The sequence below is a fragment of the Desmodus rotundus genome, chromosome 3 (genome assembly GCF_022682495.2).
Source record: "Desmodus rotundus isolate HL8 chromosome 3, HLdesRot8A.1, whole genome shotgun sequence".
Taxonomy (NCBI): domain Eukaryota; kingdom Metazoa; phylum Chordata; class Mammalia; order Chiroptera; family Phyllostomidae; genus Desmodus; species Desmodus rotundus.
The window spans coordinates 49,523,485-49,550,449 of record NC_071389.1 but is presented as its reverse complement, the minus strand read 5'-3'; the positions used below and the strand labels follow the sequence as shown (position 1 = coordinate 49,550,449).

The 26,965-nt window shown below is 32.9% G+C and overlaps 1 protein-coding gene across 1 annotated transcript in view; it reads left to right on the top strand.

The window, feature by feature from the left end:
* The window catches only part of LRRC40 (leucine rich repeat containing 40), a 43,557-nt gene that overhangs the window by 532 nt on the left and 16,060 nt on the right, over positions 1 to 26,965 (top strand). Inside the window, exons 2-9 of the mRNA XM_024565505.4 lie at positions 4,778 to 4,959; positions 6,384 to 6,457; positions 9,255 to 9,384; positions 12,661 to 12,784; positions 17,992 to 18,134; positions 19,154 to 19,326; positions 24,141 to 24,228; positions 24,341 to 24,386. Of these exons, the coding sequence (XP_024421273.2) occupies positions 4,778 to 4,959; positions 6,384 to 6,457; positions 9,255 to 9,384; positions 12,661 to 12,784; positions 17,992 to 18,134; positions 19,154 to 19,326; positions 24,141 to 24,228; positions 24,341 to 24,386 (960 nt within the window). The remainder of the gene's footprint in view (positions 1 to 4,777; positions 4,960 to 6,383; positions 6,458 to 9,254; positions 9,385 to 12,660; positions 12,785 to 17,991; positions 18,135 to 19,153; positions 19,327 to 24,140; positions 24,229 to 24,340; positions 24,387 to 26,965) is intronic.

Genomic DNA, 26,965 nt, shown 5'->3' with positions numbered 1-26,965 from the left:
TTTTGTTTCTTTGGTTTTCATTTTCCTCCTCTTAATTTGATCTGAATTCTGTATTATTTGTGAAATCAGTGAATGCCACGCTGCTGGGTCACAAGACACCTCTTTGTGCAACTGGGCAGAGTCTTAGATAAAACCAAAAATGAACGTATTCCTTAAATTGTGGGTCCAGATAGATGCCATACAGAGTGAATTTGAGGCCATCCTGATAAACCTAATAAAAATTAACAAGTACAGATTTGGATACCATGAATTAATGATAGTCAGATGCTCTTCTATCTGTTGTATAAGGAAGGGAGTGGGAAGTGGAGAAAGAAAAAATACAGCATTCTTTCTGCAATCTTTTCCTCAATATGTTATTAGGTTTTAGGCTATTTTGGATTAAAACCTTCAGTTTTCCGTCTAATGGTTGCTTTTTTATTGTGCCGCGTATGGAGTAGATCAAGCAAATGCTTGCTGAATGAATGAAAGGATATATGACATAAAATCTCTGCTCTACACGATAAAGCTTTTAATCAGTGGGAACATAAGTATTATAAAACTACAGATATGCATATCCACTTGGTTTCCAACATTCTCCTTTATATACCCTTTGCTCCCTGTAAGACTTGCGCAGAGGTCACACATCAGAGAGGCCCTTCCCAACTACCCTGTCTATAAATGCCGTTGCTAACACTCTGTTCTCGTACCTGTTCAATTTTTAAATAGCTTTATCACTCTCAGAATCGATGGTATGTATTTGTTTGTTTATTGACTTCCTTGCCCTCCTCCCCCTAGAATGTTAGTTCTGTGAGGTCAAGGAGCTTAGTATTTTTTATTGTTGTGTTCCTAGCACCCAAAATAGTACTTGGTACATAGTGCATTCTTATTAAACATTTGTGGAAGGAGTAAGCAAGTGAATGAATATTTCCAAACAACCAAATGGTGTGTTGGAACGTACTTATTGACTGGACCCAGATGATTTAGTCTGTTAAAGTTTTAGGGTGCAAATGAATTTTGGTTCTTTGTTCCATGTCATGGATCAGTGTGCTTTAGGTTATTATTGTATAAACAGAGCCTAACACAATATGTGACACATACTAGGTACTTAGTAAATGATGTCAAATAAGTGAATGTACAATATTTTGTGGGAAATAAAAGATATAAATGGGAGAGGCACATGGTACTGTAGTTTATATGTCAAAAAGGAATTTTTGTTATCATAATTTAGGAGGTGTTTATCTAGCTGTAGCCTTCAATTTCCTCTTGTCAGTAAACCTTAAATACCCAAACCACAGTAATTCTGAACTATTTATAGTCCCCTATATGGGGCCACACTCCTTATCACCATGTCTTTGCTAATGTAACTTTGAGATGCTTAATCTTGCTGTGCCTTATTTTCTCTTAAATAATGTTGTAATAATAATAATAGGACCTACTAAGGTTTAAATGAGATAACACATGTGAAGTGACGGGTACATAAAAAGTGCACAGTAAAAATTGCCTATTGCTGTTATAATTTCTATAACTTCCTAAGGGGTTTCCGGGATTTCTTGTTTTAAGACTCACCCTTTAATCAGTATCATTACCAAGAGTTATCTTTCCAAAACACAGATCATCTTATGTCACTCATAACATTTAATGACTCCCCCTAACGCTCAAGATTCAGCATAAAGTTCTTAGGACAACGTAAAAAAAACCTTTTGAAATCTTACTCCTAAGTATGCAATGTCTAGATAACGCTTCCCATCTCTTTTCAGAATCCTATACTTGAAGAATGACAAAAACAAAATTTTTTCTCCCATAGTTTGCATTACTGTTCACTTAGTGTTGTACTGCTCTGAGTTTTGATAAATGCATTATGCCGTGTATCCACCATTACAGTATCATTTAGAATCGTTTCGTTCCCTAAAAATCCCCCAAGCTCTACCTATTCATCTCTTACTCTGCTTCCCCTGAAGCTGTGGCAGCCATCAGTCTTTCTAGTCTTTCTGTAGTTTTGTCTTTTCCAAAATGTCATATAATTGGACTCAGAGTATGTAGCTTTTACAGACTGGCTTTTTTCACTAAGCAATATGAATTTTAGTTTCATCCATTTCTTTTCGTGAGTCGTTAGCTCATTTCTTTTTATCACTGAATAATATTCTATGGTATGTATGTACCATTTGGTTTATCCATTTCATCTTTTGAAGGACACCATGGTTGTTTTTCAGTGTTTAGTGGTTATGAATGAAGCTGTTATTTGTGTGCAGGTTTTTGTGTGAACATGTTTTCAATTCACTTGGATATAAACCTAGGAGAACTGTTGCTGGATCACGTGGTAAGACTATGCTTAGTTTTGTAGGAAATTGCCAGACTGCCTTCCCACCAGCAATGAATGAAAGTCCCTGTTGCTCTACATCTTTGCTATTATTTGATATCATTTAGTTTTTGGTGTTTATTCTAGTAGGTGTTTACTGGTAGCTCATTGTTGTTTTAATTGGTTGTTCCTTAATGACATGTGTGTCATGTTTTCTTGTGCTCATTTGCCATCTTTATATCTTCTTTGGTGAGATACCTGTTTAGATGTTTTGTTCATTTTTAGTTTTTTAATTTTTTTTAAGATTTCATTTCTTTTTAGAGAGAGGGGAAGGGAGGGAGGAAGAGGGAAACATCAGTGTGTGGTTGCCTCTTGTGCGCCCCCTCCTGGGGACCTGGTCTACAACCTGGGCATGTGCCCTGACTAGGAATGGAATAGGTGACCCTTTGGTTTGCAGGCTGGGGCTCAGTCCACTGAGTCACATCAGCCAGGGCTTTTGTTCATTTTTAAATTGGATTGTTTGTTTTCTTATTGTTAAGCATCTTTGCCCTTTATTATCTTTTTTACATGTCTCTGCTTAATAACTAATGGTCCAATAATAAATGACACACAGAAATGGGACAGTGGCCTGTTGGTTATGATTCTTAAAATCTAAGTTATAGGAAATATAGATAAAAATCTACAGAAGCATTTTTGACATAATCAACGTAATTGCAGGAAATTCTTATTACTCTCTTTTCTAATAAGCTTTTACTAAATTGTCCCTTGTGCTGGCCTGCCTATGCATGATTGTATTTTTAAAAATATACTAATTTCTTTAAGAGTCCCCTCATTATTATTATTCCCAAATATTATCACCTAAAATTATGAATTATATTCAAAAGATATTTTCAAGCATAGCTTCTTTCAGATTTCTGTCAATATGTATGAGACACCATAAGAGAGATTTTATGTGAAATATATGAGATAATAAATGTGAAAGCATTTGTGTGCTATGGGGAGTGCCACATACTTATTTAAAGAGCAGTTGTTGTATATATACCCTCTGTGTTTGTCCCAGGTATTGTACTAGGTACCTTGACACTTCAAACAATGTATAGTCATATAAGCATTTTAACATGAGCTTTATTCAGATTTATTTTTTAAGAATTGCATTTGTTAAATAATACATTTTTGTTTTACTTCAAGTCTTTCTCTTTTCCTTCATGTGTATATATATGCGGATATTTATTTACTTACCTGTTTATATGTATATACATATGTAGGATTACTTTCACATATTATCTGTATTTTAAAAATTGGCATCTTTTTTAATGAGATTTAACCGTATTAGGGTGTAATTCACAACAGTATATGAATCCATTTTAAGTGCACAATTCAATGAGTTTTGGCAAATACACACAATTGTGTAACCACAATCAAGTTATAGAACATTTCTAAAACTTGGGAAGTTTTCTTATGCCCCTTTGCTGTCATTCTAACCCCAATGTTCAACACAACTAGTGATTGACCTGCTTTTTGTTGATATAGATTAGCCTCTTCCAGAATTTCATTTAAATGGAATTATACATTTGTGATTTTTTTGTTTGTTTTAGGCTTCTTTTGATTATTATAATTTTTTTTTATTTCCATGCTCATCCTTTTTATTGTCAAATAGTCCATTCATCTATTGATAGACTTTTGAGTTTTTTCTAGCTTTGGGCTATTGTGAATAAAATTGTCAGGAGCGCTCAGGTACAGTCTTTGTGTGGCCATATGTTATCATTTCTGTCGAATGTGTCAGGTGAAATAGAGAGCAGCTATCAGAGTCAGATAGGCCTTCCAAATATTCAACGAGAGACAAGCCAATATAGCTTTGTCAGGGTTTGAATCCCATCTCTGCTATTTACTAGCTGTATAATCCTGGGTAAATTATAATTCTCTCTGTGTCCCATTTTTCTTATCTATGAAATGAAAATAGTAATAGCACCTACCTCACAGAGTTGTTGTAAGGTTTAAATGAGTTAGTATGTTAGAAAATTACCTTGTACTTGTAAATATTATTAATATTATTAGCTATGATTATTATTACCAGTGCTTTCTCAGACTTAGCATATACTTCTGGTACAAAATTTATAACATTACCTTATAAATGTTGATTTTCATGCCTTCTATTATTCTGTTAGCATAATGGTAGAACCCCTTCTTTCTCTGATACGTATGTACCATTCGGTGTTGTGCAGAGTACATATATAGTAAATGTAGTCGAATGAAAATAAAAGTGAGACTTATGTAAAATACACATCAGATATTGTTTTTGAATAAAATCAACTTTTTCTGCAGTCTAGGTACAATTCATTGCTACTTGACTTATTTGAAGTTTTTTGTTTTTTTGGGTTTTTTTGTTTCACCAGTTGCTTTTCAGTAGGTAAACTGAATAGCTATTATAAAAATGTGTCACTTCGTATCTAACTGCTTGTTATCTTTCCCTTTTATGTTTTGGTCTGGTTGTGGTGGCAATAGTGCCTCAGTGTGTCTGGAGAATAAACGTGGATATTCCTGAGGAAGCTAATCAGAATCTTTCATTCAGTACTACTGAGCGATGGTGGGAGCAGACGGACTTGACCAAATTAATCATATCCAACAATAAACTTCAGTCACTTACAGATGACCTCCGCCTCCTGCCTGCACTCACTGTTCTTGATGTAAGTTGACTGTTTATGAACATGGATCATTAGTTGAAGAGATTCTAAAGCTAACTTTAGGCTTTAATAAGCAGAAAACCCATTTCAATTGGTAAAATACAAGAAAGATAACATTATTTTTAGTCATAACAATATTTAGGAGTGTAGAGTTAGAACATGAGCCTTCAAATTTTGACTCTGCCACTTGATAGCTGTGTAAACTTGGGAAATTACCTCTTTGTGCCTCAAGTTGCCACATCTGTAAACCAGGACTGGCACTACTACCTATTTATAAATGTTGTTCTTAGAATTAAATGAGTTAATGCCTACAAATAGGATTGATTTTTAACAAGTGGTTGCTGATACTCATATTTTTCTATCGCTATTATTTTAATACCATTATTATTCTAGATGTAGAATAGCAATTACAGCTGACTCTTGAACAATGCAGGGGCTAGGGGCACTAACCCCCTGTTCATTTGAACAATTCATGTATGACTTTTGACTCCCCAAAAGTTTAATTCCTTATAGCCTACTATTGACCGGAAGCCTCACCGATAACATAAATAGCAGATTAACATATATTGTGCATGTTATATACATTACATACTGTATTCTTGCAATAAATTAAGCTAAAGAAAAGAAAATGTTATTTAAAAAATCATAAGTAAGAGAAAATACATTTATAGTACTTGAAAAAAAGTCCTTGAATAAGAGGAACCATGAAGTTCAAATCCATGTTGTTCAAGGGTCAACTGTACTTAAGATTAATTTAACTTTCCTTCAACATTGACTTAAATTATTAAACTTAAATTTTTTGTATGTATTCAAGGACTGTGTTTTAGTCTGTAGTTGCCATGTCATGTGATAAAGTGTGCATAGTTTATTTCACAATCTATACACTTCTGATGTCCTTTACTTAGGAACATCAAATAGCTTCCAATTCCTGTCTGAAAAGTTAGATCTAGTCAAATTTCTAGAGAAGTTTTTATTTTCTTCATTTGTAAAATGAATAGATTGGCTTAGGTGTTCTCTAAGATACCTGGTACCTTGAAAAACAATGTGATTCTTTGAGAACGTGAGAGAAGTCCCTCACCCCCTTCTCGTTTATTTTTTGTATATGTTGACATAAATCATGCCATCAGAAGGCTGTTGTTAGTTTCTAATTCCCGCATCTCTTATTTGAGATTGAAATTCCACTAAGTGAAGTGAAGTTTTCTTTAATTGTAATTAATAGTGATGACATAACTTCATAATACCTGAACAGCAGTTCAATCAATTTCAAACTCCTTTTCCTCTTCTATACACAGAGTAAATTATCAATACCCAGCTTGATGCTATTCAATTAGAAGAACAGGATTATTGTTGAAGAACTGTGTACAATGAAAAAGCTAATATATGGTTAATTAAAAGACTAAGATATTGACTCTTTTAATAACTTTTAGATACATGACAATCAGCTGACATCTCTTCCTTCTGCTATAAGAGAATTAGAAAATCTTCAGAAACTTAATGTCAGGTAAAATTTAAACTTATTTATTTCTAACATTCTTTAAAAATTTTTTGTAAATTGAACAAAAATAAAATTAAAAAAAATTTTCTAACACTAGAAAGTATTTTTATATTAACTCAGAATGTGGTTAAAGCAGAATAAGAATGGTAATTTTAATTCTCAGTTTTGTTTTCTTTTTAAGAATTGCCTACGTGTTTTTTGGTTTTACAAATTTAAGACCAGTTGATTTTTTAAAAATACTTTTTGTTTTTTAATCCTCACCCAAGGAGATTTTTTTCCATTGCTTTTTAGTGAGGTGGTTGTGGGGAGAGAGATGTGAGAGAGAACATCGATGTGAGAGAGAAACTTCAATTGGTTTCCTTCTTGCATGTGCCCCAGCGGGGGATTGGACCCCCAACCTGGGTATGTGCACTGACCGGGCATTGAACCCGTGACCTTTTGGTCCATGGTTGATGCTCCAACCAACTGAGCCACACAAGCTAGAGCTAAAAAATACTTTTGTTTTATTTTTATGAAACAATTTTACAAGGTTATTTTAGAAAACCTCTGTGTTGATGTCTCAAGTTTTAAGTTACGTTGCTATTCTAGAGATTAAGTATTAAGAAACAGGAAGAAATTAAATACAATTTTTTTGTTAATGATGAAACAATTTATGGTTTTGATATTAGTGGTATTTAATATTTTCTGAGGACTCCTGGGGTTCTAATGATATGCTTTTGCTACTCATTGATAGGTATATGGGAAGCTAGGTGGCTCTTCATTACACATCCAGACTTTCAAGAAAGAATAACTGCCTTATATGTTATATATACACAGACTAGGGAAAATGAGTTAGGAAAGACTTCATTTAGGAGAAAAAACAAAAAAGTTTAACATAGTTTGAAACATAGTTTGAAAACTATGGTTTATAAAATAGATATGGTTACATACCTATTTAACACAGCACAGACAAGACTCTGTTTTATGAAGGTATGTTAACTGGTTTGAGGAAAACCAATACCTTAAATAACAGTCCTCATCTGGTAAAAAACTAAAAATCACCATAAATCAAGAAACATATCGATACACAAAAAAGGTGCTAATTGTTTAGAACTACATTAGAACTTCCCCTTATAAGTCAAAGGCATGGATGTGGCCTGTGAAAGCAACATAGGGAGAGTTGAGAGGAAGAGGTGAGGGAGAAAGGAGTGCATGTGACTTTAGCTTTGGCTTCCAATGGGTATGAACATTAGAATGGAGGAAATACAGCTGAGGAAAGGAAATGGAGGAAGTATACAAGGTCTGTCCAGAAAAAGTTCAGCCATTGTTAATATAACGAGAACAGTTTGCCCAACATAAGTGTTACGTGGCAGCCAAGGAGAGTGGACTGGAATGCGCATGCGTGAACAATGATGACTTCACTGTACTAGTCAGTAGGGGCAGTGGACGCCATTGAGGGAGCTTTGTGTGTTGCATTCAAAATGACTGCGGGTCTGCTTCAAATTTTACATTGAGCTTGAACATTCCTCCGTGGAAACTATTTGGATGATTCAAAAGACCACTGCTGTGGGCCATTGGTGATTGGCAGCTTCATCATGACAACATATCTGCTTATGCATCATGGTCTGGTGTAGAGTTTTTTGGCGAAACATCAAATCACCCAGGTGACTCAGCCCCGCTATAGCCCATATTTGGTGCCATGCTGGCTTTTGCCAAAACTAAAAATCACCTTTGAAAGGAAAGAGATTTCAGACTGTTGGTGAGATTCAGGAAAATACAATGGGACAGCTGATGGCATTTGGGAGAACTGTGTGAGGTCCCAAGGTGCCTACTTTGAAGGGGACTGAGGCATCATTGTCTTAAGTACAGTATTTCTTGTATCGTGTATCTTCTTCAATAAATATCTCTTTCATGGTACATGGCTGGATACTTTCTGGACAGGGCTTGTATAGCTAGAATTTCAACTCTGCCAACTAGATCTATATCAAATATACAAAGATTTAAATTACATAAAATAATAGTAACCGATTTTTTACAACTGCTAGTTCTTATTTATAACACATCTTTTGGCATTGTTCCAACTAGTTTTATTTTAATGTAACTTAAGGTTATTGTTAGTTACCCCCTTTACATTTCTCCATTATTGGTTAAATAATTATATATTGCATAAAAATAGAGTGGCATTCCTAAATGAATAGTTGAAATAAATCTGGGGACAAGTTAAATCATCTAAATGATCAGGGAGTGTATCATCCTCAGTGACTTGGGACTTTCTGTAAACCGGTAAGTTAAGTATCTCTGTAGAAGGACTGAGCTGAAAAGTTAAAAACTAAGTACAAAGATGAGTGGAGTTTCATATTACATTCAAATGGACAGCACAGACCTTCAGACAGAAATAGCTATTTTCGTCTTGAGTGCAGAGTTAAAACATAATCCCCATGTGAGGTGTGACTCCACGGTAGTGTATGTGTGCACATCCTTGTCAAAATTCTAAAAGTCAGATACTATATAAAATACTGAGTTCAGTGTATCCCTTTCACATTAAATGTAAAATTAAGAGTTGATTTTAAGAAAGTTGATTATAAAACTTTACAAATGATTTATTTGGTTAAAAACTTTTATTTCTTTGTTGCTTTCCTTTGAAACTCTCAATTTGATTGCTTCAGATTACTCTCTTAATGTGTATGAAGTTTAATATGAAGTTTGATAACTTTAAAATTAGTAACCATATTTCATAATTTTAAGGATTCCATATAGTTGGTTAAAAACCTTTATAAATATTGTTGTCAACAAATTATTCAGTATTTATTTTATTAATTAATAGCCATAACAAACTGAAATTACTCCCTGAAGAAATTACAAATCTAAGAAACCTGAAGGGCCTGTATCTCCAGCATAATGAACTAACTTGCATACCCGAGGGATTTGAACAACTTTTCAATTTAGAAGATTTGGTGAGTTGTGATTTTCCAATTTTTATATAATTTGTGGCTGATAGGATTTTTCATTAGGCTGATAATTTGGATATATGATTGAAATCTTGAGAAAATGGGCAGCTGATTATTTGATTAGATTACAAGAAACTATGAGTTTTAATTAGATCATTAAATTAGTAATTGTAAATTTATTTTTTCTGTGTTTTCTTATGAAATCACCTAGTGTTTTAGTTAGGAATAGAGTTTGGGAAAAAGGTGATGAGGGACATTTTGTTATTCAGATGCTTTTATGGTTTAGGAAATTAGAGGAGAAGTGTCTTTAGTATGTACCAGTTCCCTTTTCTATACCCATTCCACTCCTTGATAGGCTCTGTAGCCCACCTGTCTGCTGAGTGTCCCCACTGAACACCCAGGTAATCAATCTCTTTAAGGCCTGGGATTTCTTCTCTTTTTCAGAATGGCTACATATCTGGCAAAATTTTTATTACATCTCTGTCACATCTTAAAGATAATTGTAAAGCAATATAAATATTATTTTAATCATATTGTAAAAGTAGTAGGCACTTTGTTGTAAACTATACATATGGTGAGGTAGGTAGTCTTATCCCCTAATACAGATAAGAAACTAGGCTTTTGAAAAAGAAATAACTTACTGGAAGTCATTCAACTAATAAGTAAGGAATTTGGGCTTTCAACATTAGACAGTTTGACTCCAAAGTGTATCTTTTTTTCCTCTGCTTTACCACTGAAGGAGTAACATTCCACTGTAAGATATCCTATCTGAAAGACTTCAGCTGTATGAGATCAGATGTTCTAAAAATCTCCACTCCATATAGTTATTTAATATTATATTCTTTTAAAATTATCTTATTGTTCAATTACAGTTGTCTAATATTATATTCTTATTGTTTTTCTTGTTACATGTTTGAAAAACTCATTTATGTCATTTTAGTCTCAAAGTTTATTTTTTGTTAAAGGAAAAAATACTCCTTTTACTTATTTTTTTCTGTAAATATATCCTTCTTGATAGTTCCCTTTATCTGCTCTAGTGTTTGAAATCAAAATACATGCTTTCCTAAACCCTTTCTTCAGTATCTCTGTCAATCTGATTAGATTGGAGATAAGGCTTGAAAAGTAAAAGGCATAGGTAGGTAAAATGAATGACAAAGGAGGGAACCATCAGATTTTCTTATAAAATTTAATGGTAAATATAGTAATTGAATTGTTTGTTAAAACAAAGATTCTATAGTAGAAAGGAAACCTTCTGATTAACTAGAGCAGGTCTCAGTTGTTCTCTTTATGGGTTCCTAGATTACAGGTAGTATAATGAAAGGATATTTCAGTTTAGAGTTGTGATCTTAAGGACTCAGTATCAGATAGATCATAATGTGAAAACAGTATATTAAAACATTAAAAGTATAAGTATCTGGCCCTGGCAGAGTGGCTTAGTTGGTTGGCATGTCATCCCAGGCACCAAAAGGTTGCGGGTTGGCTCCAGGTCAGGGCACATACCTGGGTTGTGGGTTCCATACCTGGTTGTGGGGAGGGCAACCAAACAATGTTTCTCTCTCACACTGATGTTTCTCTCTCTCTCTCTCTCTCTCTCTCTCTCTCATTCTCTCTCTTCCTCCCTCTCCCCCTCTCGCCCCCTCCCTTTCTCTCCACCTCTCCTCCCTCCCCTTCTGCCTCCCCCTCCATTCCTCTTTCTCTAAAAATCAGTGAAATATCCCTGGGTGAAGATTTAAAAAATAAATAAATGAATTAAAATATATGCATCTGTAATACTAGTAATATTTCTTAGTTACATTATACAAAACTACTTTGTATAATGGTACTAAATAAATATTTATTGAAGAATTAGCAGCATAAATACTGATTAATTTATATACATGTGCTTATATTTTATATCTAATTTAATTATTAACTACAATAATTGTTTATTAGTAAGTTGTTGATTTGGATGATTTAAAATGAATTTGTGAGTTAGTATCTTTTCTCTAGTAGAAACTTCTGCTACAAGCTTTTTATTTTGGGGTAATTTTAGATTTAAGGAAATGTAAAGATAGTACAGTTTTCATACTCCCTGCATGCAGATTTTCTCAATGTTAACATTTTACATAACTATGGGACATTTGTAAAAAGTAAGAAATTAACATACTAACTAAAGTACAGATTTTATCAAGATTTTCCCAGTTTTTCCACTAATGTCCTTTTTTTTTATTCTAGGATCCAATCCAGAATACTACATTGCATTTAGTGTCAGTAACTTTTAATATTATACAATATTTATTTATTAGTAATCTGTTAATTCTTAGAATTTAGAGTATTGGAATTATAGGTTATATTGTATGTTGTAGATTATGATAATATGTGTTTATATTTTACCAGTATGTTTTAAAAATGCTAATGTAGCATTTTTACCTTTTTGTATCTTAATTTATTTAGAATTACAGGATGCAGTAGTTTAATATTAGACTATTGAAAGTCTTCAGAGAGCAGTTCCTTTTTTTTTCTATTCATTGTTACTACTGGCCCTACTTAACAGTTTGCTGATAGCTAGTAGAGTTCTTACACTGAAATCAAGTACTATGAGAACAATTATCTGGTTTATAACATTTTCTTTTAAAGGGAGTGTTTTTTTTTTTAAGTTCTTTTATAACTGTTTAAAGAAAAAACAGAAACAATGACTTAAAGAAACATTGAGGTATAAAAGCTAATTAGGCAACTTTGAATGAATAGTAGTGTAGTGGACTTCTGGACTTAGTCAAAGAAGACTTGCTGAGGTCAGCAGAAAATCAAGAGGGACTATTTTTTCCTCAAAAATTCAAATGGCCATATTTTCAGCTTTATTTTCTTTTAAGAATTTTTCTGTCTTACAAAATTGTTTTTTGTTTCATATTACTGTTTACTCATACAGTTTGCTGTATTTACCAAAAAGTACTCAAGAAATACTGGATAAACATGGATTTTTAGAAATTGAAAACAGGATACATTATATAGCATGGCTTAGTATTAATAGTACCCTTATGTAAACTTTACGTAGTACACTTATGTAAAGTCAGAATTCGTTCTAATTTCTCTGTGCTACATTATTAAGCATATAATGTGGACCCACAGAATATTGAGGTAGTGAATGATTTGTGAAATTGTCACTGAATGAGAGTTATAAAACATATTAGTTCTGAATTTTTTTTTTCCTAATGTTTTAATTCTTGCAAAAATTTGAAATGCCCTTTAGGAACTATTTATTTATTTACATGGTCATTTATTCATTCTGTCTTTCTTTTTTTAAAGGATCTTTCGAATAATCGTCTCACAACTGTTCCGGTTAGTTTTTCTTCTCTCTCCAATCTGGTACGACTCAATCTTTCCAGTAATCAACTGAAGAATCTGCCAGCAGAAATAAGTGGAATGAAAAGTAAATCTCTATTTTCAAAAATACATAAATTTGAATTTGGTGCAACTTACATTTAGAAAAATAAACTTTAATATAGTTAGAAGTAAAATAATAGGTTTTATGGTGGTAAATGCAAACAGTATCAACTAGTGAGGTTTCCTCCTCACCATTACTGTCTAGTAACTTCCTAAGTAATTAACACCAAAAAGATACTTTGGCATGTCAAAAAGAAGAAAAGAAAATATTATAAATTGTGATAAAATATTATACCTGAGAAATTGATTAAGGTTCTGAGCTGTGCTCTATTTTTATTTATTCAACATTCACTAAGAGGTCATTCCCTTTTCATAGATGTTTCTGTGACGTATGGTTATGTCATAGCTGTAACCTCCTCCTGGTTCATAATTAATAATGACAAGAGAGTCTAGTTTGGTCTAAATTATTAATCCCTTTTTTTAAAAAAGGTTAAAATTTAGTGCTTCTAATAGAGCTTTCCATTGAACCATCATATGTAAAGTATTGTAGAACTAATATTGAGAGGTAAAAATATTTCAGGTACATTTTAGTACCTTTTAAATAAGTATAATTAATAATCTTAGAGTTTTTGATTTAGAGTCCAAAATCATTAAACTGATCTTTTTTGTTTAAAGGCAAACTATTATTTTTTCTTGGTTGATACCACAAAGTGTGTTATCTCTAGATTTTACCTTATGTAGTCTTATTTTCCTAATCATACATAAGCCTTTTTTTTAAGTGCCCCTTTTGTAAACGAAGTTACAGAAGTGATTTTGCAGTTGGTTACAGATCATTTTGAGGTGAATTTGTAAAATTGTATATTTTACTTTAATAGTTATTTGTCATTTTAAATAGTAATTCATAAGTTAAATCCACATAAATCAAATTGACATTTTAGGGGAGCCTTTACTTGTGATTGCAATAGTTAAGGCTGCTTGTCATTGCCATTTTTCAATAAAGGTATAGTGGGACCTTGGTTCTTGAACTTAATTCATTCCAGAAGGCTGTTTAAGAAGCTATTTTGTTTGAAAACCAAATCATTTTGTCCCATTAGAAATAACGTAAATTTAAGTAATATGTTCCAGACCCCCAAATAATTCCCTTTTTAGCCTTTCTTAGAGTACATGTCTAATGTAGTATTTAATATTTACATACTTTAAAAATAAAAAGGACATGAAATATAAATGAAAATTAACAAAAAGGAAATGAAATGTATAGTTAAAAAATGAAAATTTACGTGCATACTTGAACTTACCTTTAATGTTGAAAGCTATTGATTGCTAAATTTGCAGAGGAGGGATAGAGGGATATTACTATTTTGAAGGGGAGTCCTCGTCCATAAAAACATCAGGTAGCTGTTCTGGGCCTCTTTCTCTCGTGTCTCTCTGCACCACTAGAACTTGCTTCAGGCTCCCTGGATCTCTGTCTCACTAAAAACCTATCCAATGATATTTTTTTTTTGCCTGCATTTTAACACTTCCCTGAAGTGAAACATTGCATTGTCGTTCAATAACTTTATTGCACAGTTTGCTACTGTTTTGTCAGAGTGATATTTCTCAATAAAACTTTGCATTTCTCCGCATCTCCCAAGCATTTCCTTGATTAATGAAGCAGGAATATCCTCCCTTCCCTCCACCTCAGTGTTGCTGCTCTGTCTGAAGGTCTGAGAGTTCCTCGGTGGTCCCCTCAGTGTTTTGATCCTCCAATTCCTCCACGTCATCAGCATCCACCTTCAAGCCTATGGACTTGCCCAGAGACACAGTATCCTTTACCATAGACACAGCTCCATCCTCAAAGCCTTCAAAGTCTCTTTCAGCAACAGACTCAGGCCACAATTTCTTCTAGGCTGATGGCATGGTCCTGGAAGACACTTCCCCCATGCTTTGTCCATGAGCCTCAAGCAAGTGAGGATATAAAACATTCCTTCTAGAACTCCCTGAGAGTTAACTTAGTTTCAGAAGTCACCTCAAAACAACTCTGGAACAGGGTCTTTGTGTAAAGTTTCTTAAAATTTGAAATGACCTCCTGGCCATGGGCTGGCTGAGAGAAGTTGTGTCAGGTGGCAAGAACCTAACAGTGCTGCAGCTGCACAGCTGCACCAGCTCGGCCTGCCAGCCTGCAGGGTGGGCGGTAGCACTGTCCATTACGAGAAGTGCCCTGAGAGGCAATTTTTTTCCCAGAGGTGTTTCTTCACACTTGAGGGAAACACTTCATGAATCCATTCAATAAAGAACTGCCTGGTTACTGAAGCTTTGCTGTTTATTAGCCCTCCACATCACATTCAACTTGTTTTCCCTGAAAACTTGTTGGTTTTCAAAATGGTGGATGAGTAGAAGCTTCAATTTAAAGTTTCCACTTGCATCCCCTGTCCTTCATTGCCTTGTGTCCTGGCAGTGAGTTCTCCGCCTGTGTGATATAGGTCCTCTTTGGGATTTTCTTCCAGAAGAGGCCTGTCTCATCACAGTTGTACACTTATTGGAGAAAAAAAAAATCCCTTGGCCTATATGTATTATTCACTCTGTCATGAAATCATCAGCAGCTATTCTGTTAGGACTAGCAGCCTCCCCATGCCTCACTACACTGTGAATGCCTCTTTTCTTAAATTTATGGAACCAACCCCTACTAGCCGTAAACAAATCACTTTCAGCACTTGTTCCAGGGATGTCTTTCAGCAGGTTGGCACGCAGCATCTTTGCTTTTTCACATTGCCTCTGAAATGCTATCAGCAGCTAAATCTTTTCGTTTATCTAAATTAACAATAATTTTTCTGCCTCTTTAGTTCTGTGTGATTGTTGTTCCATGAGCACTTTCACATCCTTAGCAACATCAACACTCTTGATGGCCTCTTTATATTTTAAAATTGTGCTAATCATCGATTTTGCTATGCCATACTCTGTAGCCATATCAGAAACATGAGCACCTCTTTCATACTTTGCAGTTATTTCTTTTAAGCTCTATTGTTCTCACAATTTTCCTTTTCACTTTGCTGCTGTCATTAACCTTCTTAGGACCCATGGCGACTTGCTGTACATACTTAATAATAATAAGCAGCAAAAAAAGATGTTAAGAATGCCAGGTTTAGTGGTAAACTGGCTCATACTTATGCATTTTCTTCTTTCTCTCCTGAGAGATGCATGACTGATCATACAGGTATCAGCATGAAAGTGTCACTGCGTTGAGAACTGAAGTTTTGTTAGGCAACTGAGACATTTTTTCTGTGAACAGTTTGGTCAAGAACTGAATTGTTTGAGATGGGAGATGTTCGAGAACTGAGGTTTGACTATTAGGAAGTAGATTTTAACATAAAGTGTGGTATCTGGAGTGAATGTGTAAGAAGCATTTTTTTTTCTTTCATAAATTGAGTGGAAATATCTTGAGATATAGCAAGCAATGGGAAAACCAATAGAAAAATATTTTGAATATGCAGAAATTTTTCTAATATACTATATAATTAGTGATCAGATGCTTTCTGTCCTTCAGCCATGACAGTGGCACTTTTAAGCTAACATTAATAGAACATTTAGTAGTTATTTCACTATTAATGATTTGGTCCTAAGAATAGCATCTGACATATAAGAAAAGAACCATAGCAGTATGTTTCTTTTTTTTTAACTCAAAATGCTTTTACATGTAAAATTTGCCATCATAAACCATTCTGTAAGTTAGTGGAGATGCATATTATTTACATTTTGTTTAAAATGTAAATAAGCCAAGACTTAGAAATTATATCGTAAATTGTAGAGCCAGGGATTGAGCCCTCTTACTGCATCCCCATTGCTCTTTCCACTATATACTGCTTGTATTCTCAGGGCTCTGGGATGCAAACAGTTGTGAAAACTACAGTCTCTAACTTTAAAACAAACTTTTCTTTATAGAATTTACTGGATTTGGGGTGGATGAGATTGTGACATTTTTCTCAGTGCTCTAGCCAAATAATAGAGTATTATATTATTAGTTGAAAATAGTACTATTACATTTGTTTAAAGTAGTTTCTTTAGATACTTAAAGCAGTGGTGTAAAGTATTGTAACAACTCAGTCTTGAATTATTTTAAAACTGACAGGTTCCAAGTACAAGAAAAAAAAAGTTGTAAAATGTGTATAGCTTATTCAGACTAGAGGGTTGAGAGTGAATTGTGGAAAATTGTGGTCGTTATAAGTGGAAGAATCTGTGTTATAGATTAGGGGAAAACTGTGTTTTGAAGTTTTAAGGTAAAGGAGACCTTTATTTTTTACCTTTTTTTTTTTTTCCTGTTCAGTGTTTTAAGAAAGAAAGGTCCAGCAGGTAAGAAAGAGGTACTGAAAGTAAAAACATTCTTGGCAAGAGTGTTAGCTAAGGTGTTAGAGAAAGCATGTAATTAAAAAAAATAGAAGAAGAAAGGAAGGAAGGGAGAGATAGAGAGGCAGTATGGATGGATGAAGAATAGGAGGGAATAATAAAAATCCAAAGTCAACTTGCCTATTTTAAATATGGTTGTATCTAAGCTACCTGATGTCAATTCATACATATAGTATGTATGCATATTTATATATTTGTGTTAAGCTGTTTCTTTTTAAAGATACATAATTACAGAGGGAAATAATCTATCTTGTGTATAATTTATACAGGGTGGGGCAAAGGTAGGTTTACAGCTATGAGTACATGAAACACAGTTTATTATATTATTTGTTAATTGTTGTATTATTTTCCATATGAACAACTGTAAACCTACTTTTGCCCCACCCTGTACATTTTAGAGTACTTTAACAGAACACCAAAGTACTTTAAAAATTTGTTTTTATTTATTGATTTTTAGAGAGAGAGACATCAATTTGTTGTTCCACTTATTTATGCACTCATTGATTGCTTCTTGTATGTGCTCTGACTGGGCATCAAACCCATACATAACCTTGGCATATCAGGACAAGACTCCAACCAACTGAGCTACCTGGCCAGAGCCAAAGTACTTTGTTTTTAAAAATCTGTTACAAAAATGATGTGGACTATTATTAAGCATTAATTTTAATATCAATTCTCTTTAATTTTAATTAAATATAAAAATTTTAGTTTGTGTTTATTTGAGTGGTGTTCTAGGATTCTTGATTATTATAGCAGTATATAACAGCACAGGTACATAAATTCTCATGATTACATATCATTTTTTGAACGTACATATAATTATAGACAAATATTTTTTCTATTAAAATTTTATTTTTTATTAAATATGTATTACAGGATTAAAGCATTTGGATTGTAATTCAAATCTTTTGGAAACTATACCTCCTGAATTGGCTGGCATGGAATCACTAGAATTGCTTTATTTGCAGAGGAATAAATTACGTTTTTTACCAGCATTTCCTTCTTGTAAATTATTAAAGGTACTATTTAGTTGATTATTAAATAACTATATATTTTCCAAAAGTTAATAATGACAACAAAATTTTTAATCTAAGTTTTACATTGGAAATATGTATTATATATGCCATGTTTTTCCTATATCAATAGTTTTCCAACTTTTAATATGACTTAATATATTAATGGTATTATTAGTAATGAATTTTTTAAAAAGAAGAAATAATCAACTTCAAAGTAGAAATTTGTCCATTTTATCTGGTGCGTAGTTTATAACTGGAGAAGTACCAGATGACGAGGCTGAAATGGTAAGTTGGGGCGATATTGTAGGAGACCTGGAATACCAGAATACCAGGAAGGAATATGTATCTAATTGTGTAAGTTGCCACTTCTCATGTTTGCCTCATGGTAATCAGGTCTGTTTAAAATTACTTACTTTCTTTTGGTTTTAATTATTTAACATTAACATTGTCTTTTAAATTTGCCATGTTTTGCTTTCCTTTATTTATAATTTTATACATTAGTGTTAAAAAATAGTTTCTTTTATGCAGGATGCTGGCAGTGTTAAAAAGAACTGCAAGAGTTATAATTTATAAGATTAATTTTCCATCTGATAATTATAGATTCTGTTAATGGAAAATCAATATGTATAATAATCACTAATGAAAATGTTGAATAACAAACTGATTACAATATAACTTTTTTAACTTACCCTGATTTGTTTTAAAATTTTGATCTTCATCAGTATAATTCAATTCTGTAAGTGTAACCACTAAATCATATCTCTTCTTTGATTTTATAAACATTTAACTTTGTATCAGGTTAAAACTTTAATTATTTTTAAATTACCAGAAAATTTTTTATTGCCATTTTTCTTTAGCTGTAAGATGGCTGAGTAATTGAAAATGTGAGCACCTTTGTGATTAGAAAGTAAGGTTTTACCATGTGTTTTGCAATTATTTGAAATTAAGATTTCAATTTTATTTTTATTAGGTAGTATAACATTGAATACAGAAATATACATGATTAACCTTTGGTTTTATAGGAATTACATTTAGGTGAAAACCAAATTGAAATGTTAGGGGCAGAGCATCTTAAGCATCTGAATTCTATCCTTGTGCTAGACCTGCGGGATAACAAGTTAAAATCTGTCCCAGATGAAATTACACTACTGGAATCACTGGAAAGGCTTGACCTAAGCAACAATGATATTAGTAGGTAAGTTTAAAAACCAAATGAATATGAAATTATGTTTATATTTTATTATAATTCTTAAGTTAAAATATTTGTGAAAAAGCACATAGAGATTTTTTCTGAATTAAATTCAATAAATACTTATTGAGGAAATACTATGGACAGACCCACAAAGAGTAATAAGATTTTGTCCTTGACCGCAAACTTAATATGCTAATAGAATGAGATCCATTCACAAGTTACTCTGACCTATTAGAATGTAAACTCTCAGAAGGCTGCATTTTTATTTGTTTTTTTTCACTGCTCTAACCAGTGCCTGGATACATAGAAAGTGCCTGATAAATACTAATATTTGTCATTTGTTAAATGAATGGAAAGCTATGGGAGAGATGCAAAATACTTTGGGGGCTGCAAGAAAATATAGGAAATACAACTTATTGAGAGGTGTCAGGGTGGACTTTGTGAAAGAAGTAATATTTTCAGATGGTCTTTAGGGCTGGGACTAGGGTGAGGTCAGTTAATTGCCTAGAGCACAAAATGTAAAAATATACTGACTTTCATGGTCGTGCTTCATTGTAGTGCCACCATAGGATCCTTAAAGGATGACCGTGATTTTCAGGTGCACAGGTAACATGGTCAGAATGAAACACTTGGCAGGAGGAAACTGTACAAAGCTTTGAAAATTCAGAAAATTGTAGAGATGTATCAAAGAACAGTGAGGAATTAAATTGAAATGGTGAATAGGATGCAAGTAGGGAGATTGTGAGAATTTAGGGCTTGAAAGATACGTTGAGGCCATGTGGAAGAGGTCTTTGAAATACCTGTGAAGAGCCAGTTTTCTTTAGTTAAGAGGTAGGGAGCTATTGAAAGATTAATAACAGAACCAATTTGATTGTAATCTCATTAAAAAATAAATTGGTGATAATGGGGAAGGTACATTGGATAGGAGTGGTTTTATAAGTGGGAAATCTAAATAAACTCTATTAGATTAATGTACTAAGTTTAACATTAGGAACACTTTATATATCCAGTTCACTGTATTGACAGCTTTGTAGACTTCTTCTGTAATAAGGACCTGAACTGTGGTGACAATGGGAATGGAAAGAAGAGGAAAGATGTGAGAGGTGTGATGAGTTAGAATAAGTAGTATTTAGCAATTTATTGCCTGTGTTGGAGATGGGAAGAGGCGGGTGGGAAGCAAAGAATCATAAAATGTTATAGAACCATAATACAGGGTAGGGCAAAGTAGGTTTACAGTTAATTGTGAGTAAGCAAACCAGAATTTATTCTTGTATGATTATTTAATAATGTATTGTTTTCCATACACATAACTGTAAATCTACTTTTGCCACATCCTGTATTTAGAGATGGAAAAATTTTTACAGATACTAAAAATATGACTCTGACTTAGCAAGGATTATATACCAATTAGATGTCTAAGGTTTTGTGTTTGGATGTCAGAAACATGGTTTGTTATTCATAAAAAGTGAAAGCTTAGGCAGGGCAGATTTTCTTCTGTGTGTGTATTTTAATAAGTATTTTTAATAATTATAATTGTTTTCACAATGTACATATGGCCTGTGGTACGTCTTGGCCATAGATTTGAATACTTCAGAGAGTGACAATTTTTACTTCTATTTATGACAATTAATAAGTGACCTGGATATCCCTAAAAGTGCTTACTTTACAACTAGTGAATGAAATAATCTCTTGCCTCTTATAAATGTTGATATATAAATTTTTGCACATGGCAGTCCTTTATTTTGGCCACTGCATAAAAGGAGTGGAAAACAAATATTTAAAACAAAAATTTTAATAAATAATATTAAATAAAGTAATTGGTAGAAATATTTCTGATATATATGTTCTTTTTTTTTAGAGCTTTGGATATAAGGTGTGTGTGTGTGTGTGTGTGTGTATGTGTGTAAAATCAGAGGGCCTACAATATAATAGCACGTAAAAAATACTAGTTTCTCTCCTTACCTCTAACTCCATACTTTCTACTTAGACAATCTATTCATTTCGTACCTCTCCAGAATGTCTTCTAACCAAAATATTGATTCTTCACACAGCTACCAGAGTATGTTTTATAAAATACAAATTAACAGGGCATCCTTCTACTAAAAAGCTTTGATGGTTCTACATTGTTAACAGCACTGGTTACCAGATATGGCTATGCATCCGAATCACTGAGTAGCTTTAAAAGTAAAAAAGAAAACAAACAGTAGTTCTCACCTTATCTTCCAAGATCTGCAGTGGATGCCTGAAACCAAGGATAGTATCTAATCCTCTTTATAGAGTTTTTTCCTTATACATACATACCTATGATAAAGTTTATAAGTTAAGTACATTAAGAGATTAACAACAATAACTAAAATAAAATAGAACAGTTATAACAATATACTCTAATAAAGTTATGTGAATGGCTTGGGGGCCATTAGTAAGTAAAATAAGGGTTATTGAACACAGGCATGGTGAAACCATGAGAGTCGATCTGATTACCCAGATGGCTACTACATGATTAGTGAGCAGGTAGCGTATTCAACATGGGTGCAGTGGACAACGGGACGATTCTCCTCCAGGAGGGAATGAGTTGAATTGTCTGAGATTTCATCATGCTGCTCAGTACAGCATAAAAGTTAAAACTTACGAATTGTTTATTTCTGGAAATTTCCATTTAATATTTTTATCCAGTCGATTATGGATAACTGAAATGGCGGGAAGTGAAACTGAGGATAAGGGGGGACTACTGTACAGAATTTGAGGCACCAATGAATCAGAATCTAGAATGATGGGGTTGTAGAATTATTTTGACTTTTGTTTTAAACAATTCTCAGGAGATTTTAATGCCTCTGGATTTCCAGCAATTGGGAATCACTGTCTTGAAAAATAAAGTCCAGTCTTTTTAGCATAAAATACAAGGGCATCTCACAGTCAGGCTTTATTCTCTCTATATACCATCTTTCTCTCCTACAAATACGCTGTTCTCAGACTACACTGATCTATAAATATACCAGGGATTTTGTTCCTTTACCTGCGAATGCCCTTTTCCTGCCTGACTGATGGAATCCCATTTTACTTTTTTGGCTTTGCTACTTCCTTCTCCCCCTTGCTACCCTTGCTAATTTTTTTCTTTTTTACATTTTTTCCTTTTTATTGAATTTATTGTGGTGACTTTAATAAAATTATGTAGGTTTCAGGTGTACAATTCTATAATACATCATCTGTATATTGTGTGTCCACCACCCTCACTACTAATTTCTGTATCTTTCATAGCAACTAGTTTAGGATTTGTCTTACTACATATATATTTGTTGATGTGTAATTTAGTACAATAAAATTCACCAATTTAAGCATACAATTTGATGAGTTTTGACAACTGTATGTTTGTATAAACATTGTCACAGTCATACAGATAGAACATTTTTGTCTCCCTAAAGTTTCCTCATACCCTTTGCAGTCAAACCTCTTTTAATACCCCCCATCTCTAGCAATTACTGTTGTACTTTTTCTCTGTGGTTTTGCCTTTTTTTTATCACATAACATGTAGTTTTGTGTTTGTCTTCTTTCACGTAGCGTAAGGCTTTTGCAATTCATTCACGTAATTGTGTGTATCAGCAGCTCATTGTTATTACTGAGTGTTAATCCATTATATAGCTATACTACAATTTGTTCATCTCTTCACTAGTTAGGTGATGGACATTTGAATTATTTTCAGTTTATTGGCTATTGACGTTCATGTAAAAGTCTCTGTTTAGACAATTTAATTTCTCCTAGGTAAATCTATAGGAGTGGGATTGCTTAGTTGTGTGGTAAGTACCGGTATATGTTTAACTTTACAAGACTCTGCCGTCCAGAGGGGCTGTACTATTTTATATGTTCACCAGCAACAGAAGATAATTCCTCTTTATTATATTGTAGTTAGCTATGTATGTGTCTTTTTTCTTAGTTGAACTGAGAACTCTTTAAGGGCAACAACCCTGATATCCTTATACCTGTGATTTCAACCTTTTTCCTCTCATGGCACACATAAACCAGTTACTCAAATTCTGCGGCACACCAAAAAATATATTTTTTGCTGATCTGACAAAAAAATGGTATGATTTTGATTCATTCACATCAACGGTTATTGTTGTAATGGCTGTTGTTATATTTTTAATTTGTGTTGGTATTTTTTTTTTTAATTTGACAATCTAAGGGAAAAGAGGTCAGTGCTCCTGAATGAATAGTCAGGTATTGCATGTTTTAAAAATCCTTGCAGCACACCGATTGAAATTGCTGCCTTACACCAATCAGTGCCTAGTATATTGTAGATGCTTAATTGTGAGATTGGATACCCAATCTCAACAGGTTATCTTTTTGTGTGACAAAGATAAAAATGACTTTTCTTATTGAATGAAAATATGAATTGTGTGATTAAAATTTATTTTTATATTTTTTTCTTATTTTTTATTTAGGAAGAATTTTATTTATTTGCTTGAAGGGAAAATCAAAACATTTAGTATCAGTGAGGATGGCTATTTTGAATCACTGATTCCATCAGATTTATATACTGAACATTTACTTTTTAGCATTGGATACAATTTAGCAAATGTTTTTTCGCTCATAGTCTGTTTTAGCAATAACAATGTGACAATGGCAAACAAATCTGGTTTGCCATTTACATATTTAGCATTTACCTCAAAGAAAAATATTGTAGGCCTACATTACTTGCTATTCTTTGACTTATGTAGGCCTTCAATGTTGTTAGTGTTATAATGTTACCGATATAATCAACTACTTGGTTGAATTGTACATACCCTTAATATTTTCCCTGAAATCAATTTAATTTTTTGTAGTCTGCCCTACTCATTGGGAAAACTTCATTTGAAATTGCTGGCTCTAGAAGGAAATCCTATGAGAACCATTCGAAGAGAAATAATAAATGTAAGCATATTTAGAAACCAGATTCATTTTTTATGTTTCAAGTTCAAACATTCGTATTGATGTGTAAAACATCAAGGTATGTCTTAGTGAATATGTCTTTCTACCTTTTCAGAAAGGAACCCAAGAAGTCTTAAAATATCTACAAAGCAAGATTAAAGGTACTTTTTAATTTTCTTCTCTATTTTGAAGGATAATATGAAAGGTAATGAAGTGTTAATAGTCCATAATTTACATGTATTTTGGGTATAAATAATTATACAAAATGATTACTGGCAGGTGTGGCTCTAATTCTGAATCCATATAGGCCATGACTATTTTGAAGTTATAAGAACATTCTTAAATTAACAATAATATTGTTCTCTTTAATCTGTTGATTAGCGTGTTACAGTGTACCAGTTAGAAAATATAACAGATTCAATAAGCACAAGTGCTTTAACTTTGAAAAAAAGCAAAATTAGACTTTTATGGTATAATATATAGGTTTTATATATATATATATACACACACATATATATACTTATATATGTGGTATAATATATTATTACATATAATAATATAGATGGATATATATAATATTGACTGGGGAGTATTTTAACATGTATTTGAATATATACTGCATTTGATAAGTTCTGACAAAAAATAAAGACAAAACAAATTTTTCAGGATATGTTTATTTAGCATGAACATTTACCAAAGTAGAAAATAATATATCAATTTAATTTTTAATGCTGCCCTAAAATTGTGATAGATACCAATTTTTATTTAATGTATGTCATTATAGTATACACTAGAGCATCAAGATCAGAGCAAGAACACTAGTTAGTTTTATGAGTATGTTCCTGCAAACACCACCAAGCCACTCCAAAACATTTTGGCTAAATATAGCAGCTGTTAATTAAGCTCAGAACTCTATTACTTTTCACAGTCTAACCTAGCACATATGGCCAGTAAGTATATGTTAAATAAATAATTGTATACTTCAGTAATTGCCATTTTCTGCCTTGCTGTTTAAGTAAGTTATTAAAATAGTTTTCTAAGAGTCTTATTTCTTGCCAAAAAGTTTTCTTTCTTCCCCAGGTATGTTTTCTCCTCCAGGAAAATTTATTTGATATGAATTTAATCTGACTTGACTTCTGATTCATATCAGAAGTCATGTCAGATTAATGAAAAATTTTTTAAGACTTAATTTCTTAAAAATTCTCACTCGAAGATGTGTTTACCGATGAGAGAGAGAAACTGAGACCGACTGGTATGATAGAGAAACATTCATTGGTTGCCTCCAGTACACTCCCTGATGGGGATCGAACCTGCAACCTTTTGGTGTATGGACGACGCTCCAACTAACTGAGCTGCCCAGCCAGGGCAAGACTTGTTTCTTTAAGAGTATTTTAAGGTTTACAACAAAATTGAGAGAAAGGTGCAGAGATTTCTCATATAGCCTCTCCCATTATCAGTATCATTAACCAGAATGGCCCTTTTTTTTTTTATTAAATACCGAAACAAACACATCATAACCACCCCTCTCCTGCCCAAGAGATTCAGAGAAATCTGCTTTAGGAAGAGAGCCTTGGCTTAATCCCCTTAAAAATCTTCACCCTAGTATTAGTTAGGAAGACTCAAAGGGGATACACTTTGTATACCTCATTGTTTTTGAGTTGCCTAGCAAAAATTTTCCTTCTATATATGTTCTGCTCTCCCTCAACTACCTGTAAATTGCCCATTCTCACTTCTGAAATCTAAGACCCTGTTGTCGCCTACTTTTCTCATTTGTCCCAAATGTCTTACATAGTGTTGCCTTACTGTCTTTGGGATTTCCGTGCCTATAAGAATTCGCCATGTGCATATATTAAAACTATTATTTTCTCCTCTTAATTTGTCTCTATTAATTTGATAATTAACCCAGCTAGAAAAACTTAGAAGGTGTGAATAAAAGTATTCATATTTTTAGCACCATACAAATATTATGTTGATGATTTTTACCCGTATGTTTATAAGAGATATTGCTCTCTGGTTTTCTTATAATATTCTTTTTAAAGTAATTATGGCCTCATAAAATGAATTAGAAAGTATTACCTCTGCTTCTATCTTATAAAATTGGTATAATTTATTCCTTAAATGTTGGGAGAATTTACCACTGGAACTACCTAGACCTGGTACTTTCTGTTTTGGAAGGTTATTGATTTTTATTCAATTTCGTTAATAGATAAGGCCTTTGGGGTTTTCTGTGTCTTCTTGTGTGAGTTCAGCAGATTGTGTCTTTTAAGGTATTGGTCTGTTTCATCTAGATTATCAAGTTTGTGGGCATAGAGTTCTTATTATTTTTTTATTATTCTTTTCATGTCTATGAGTTCTGTAGTGATATCCCCTGTTTCACTTCTGATATTAGTAATTAATGTCCCGTCTCTTTCTTACTTAGCCTGGTTTAGAGGCATATCAGTTTTATCGATCTTTTCAAAGAACCAACATTTTCTCTATGGATTTCCTGTTTTTAATTTTATCAATTTCTGCTTGAATTCTTATTCTCTCTTCTTTTTACTTTGGATTTAATTTGCTCCTCCTTTTCTAATTTCCTAAGGTGGAAATTTAGATTATTGATTTTAGATCTATCTTCTTTTCCAGTATATGCATTCAGTCCTATAAATTTCCGCCTAAACACTTCTTTCACTTCATTCAACAAATTTCATTAAGTTGTTTGTTAATTTTCATGTAGTTGAGAGTATTTAAATTTTCTCTTTAG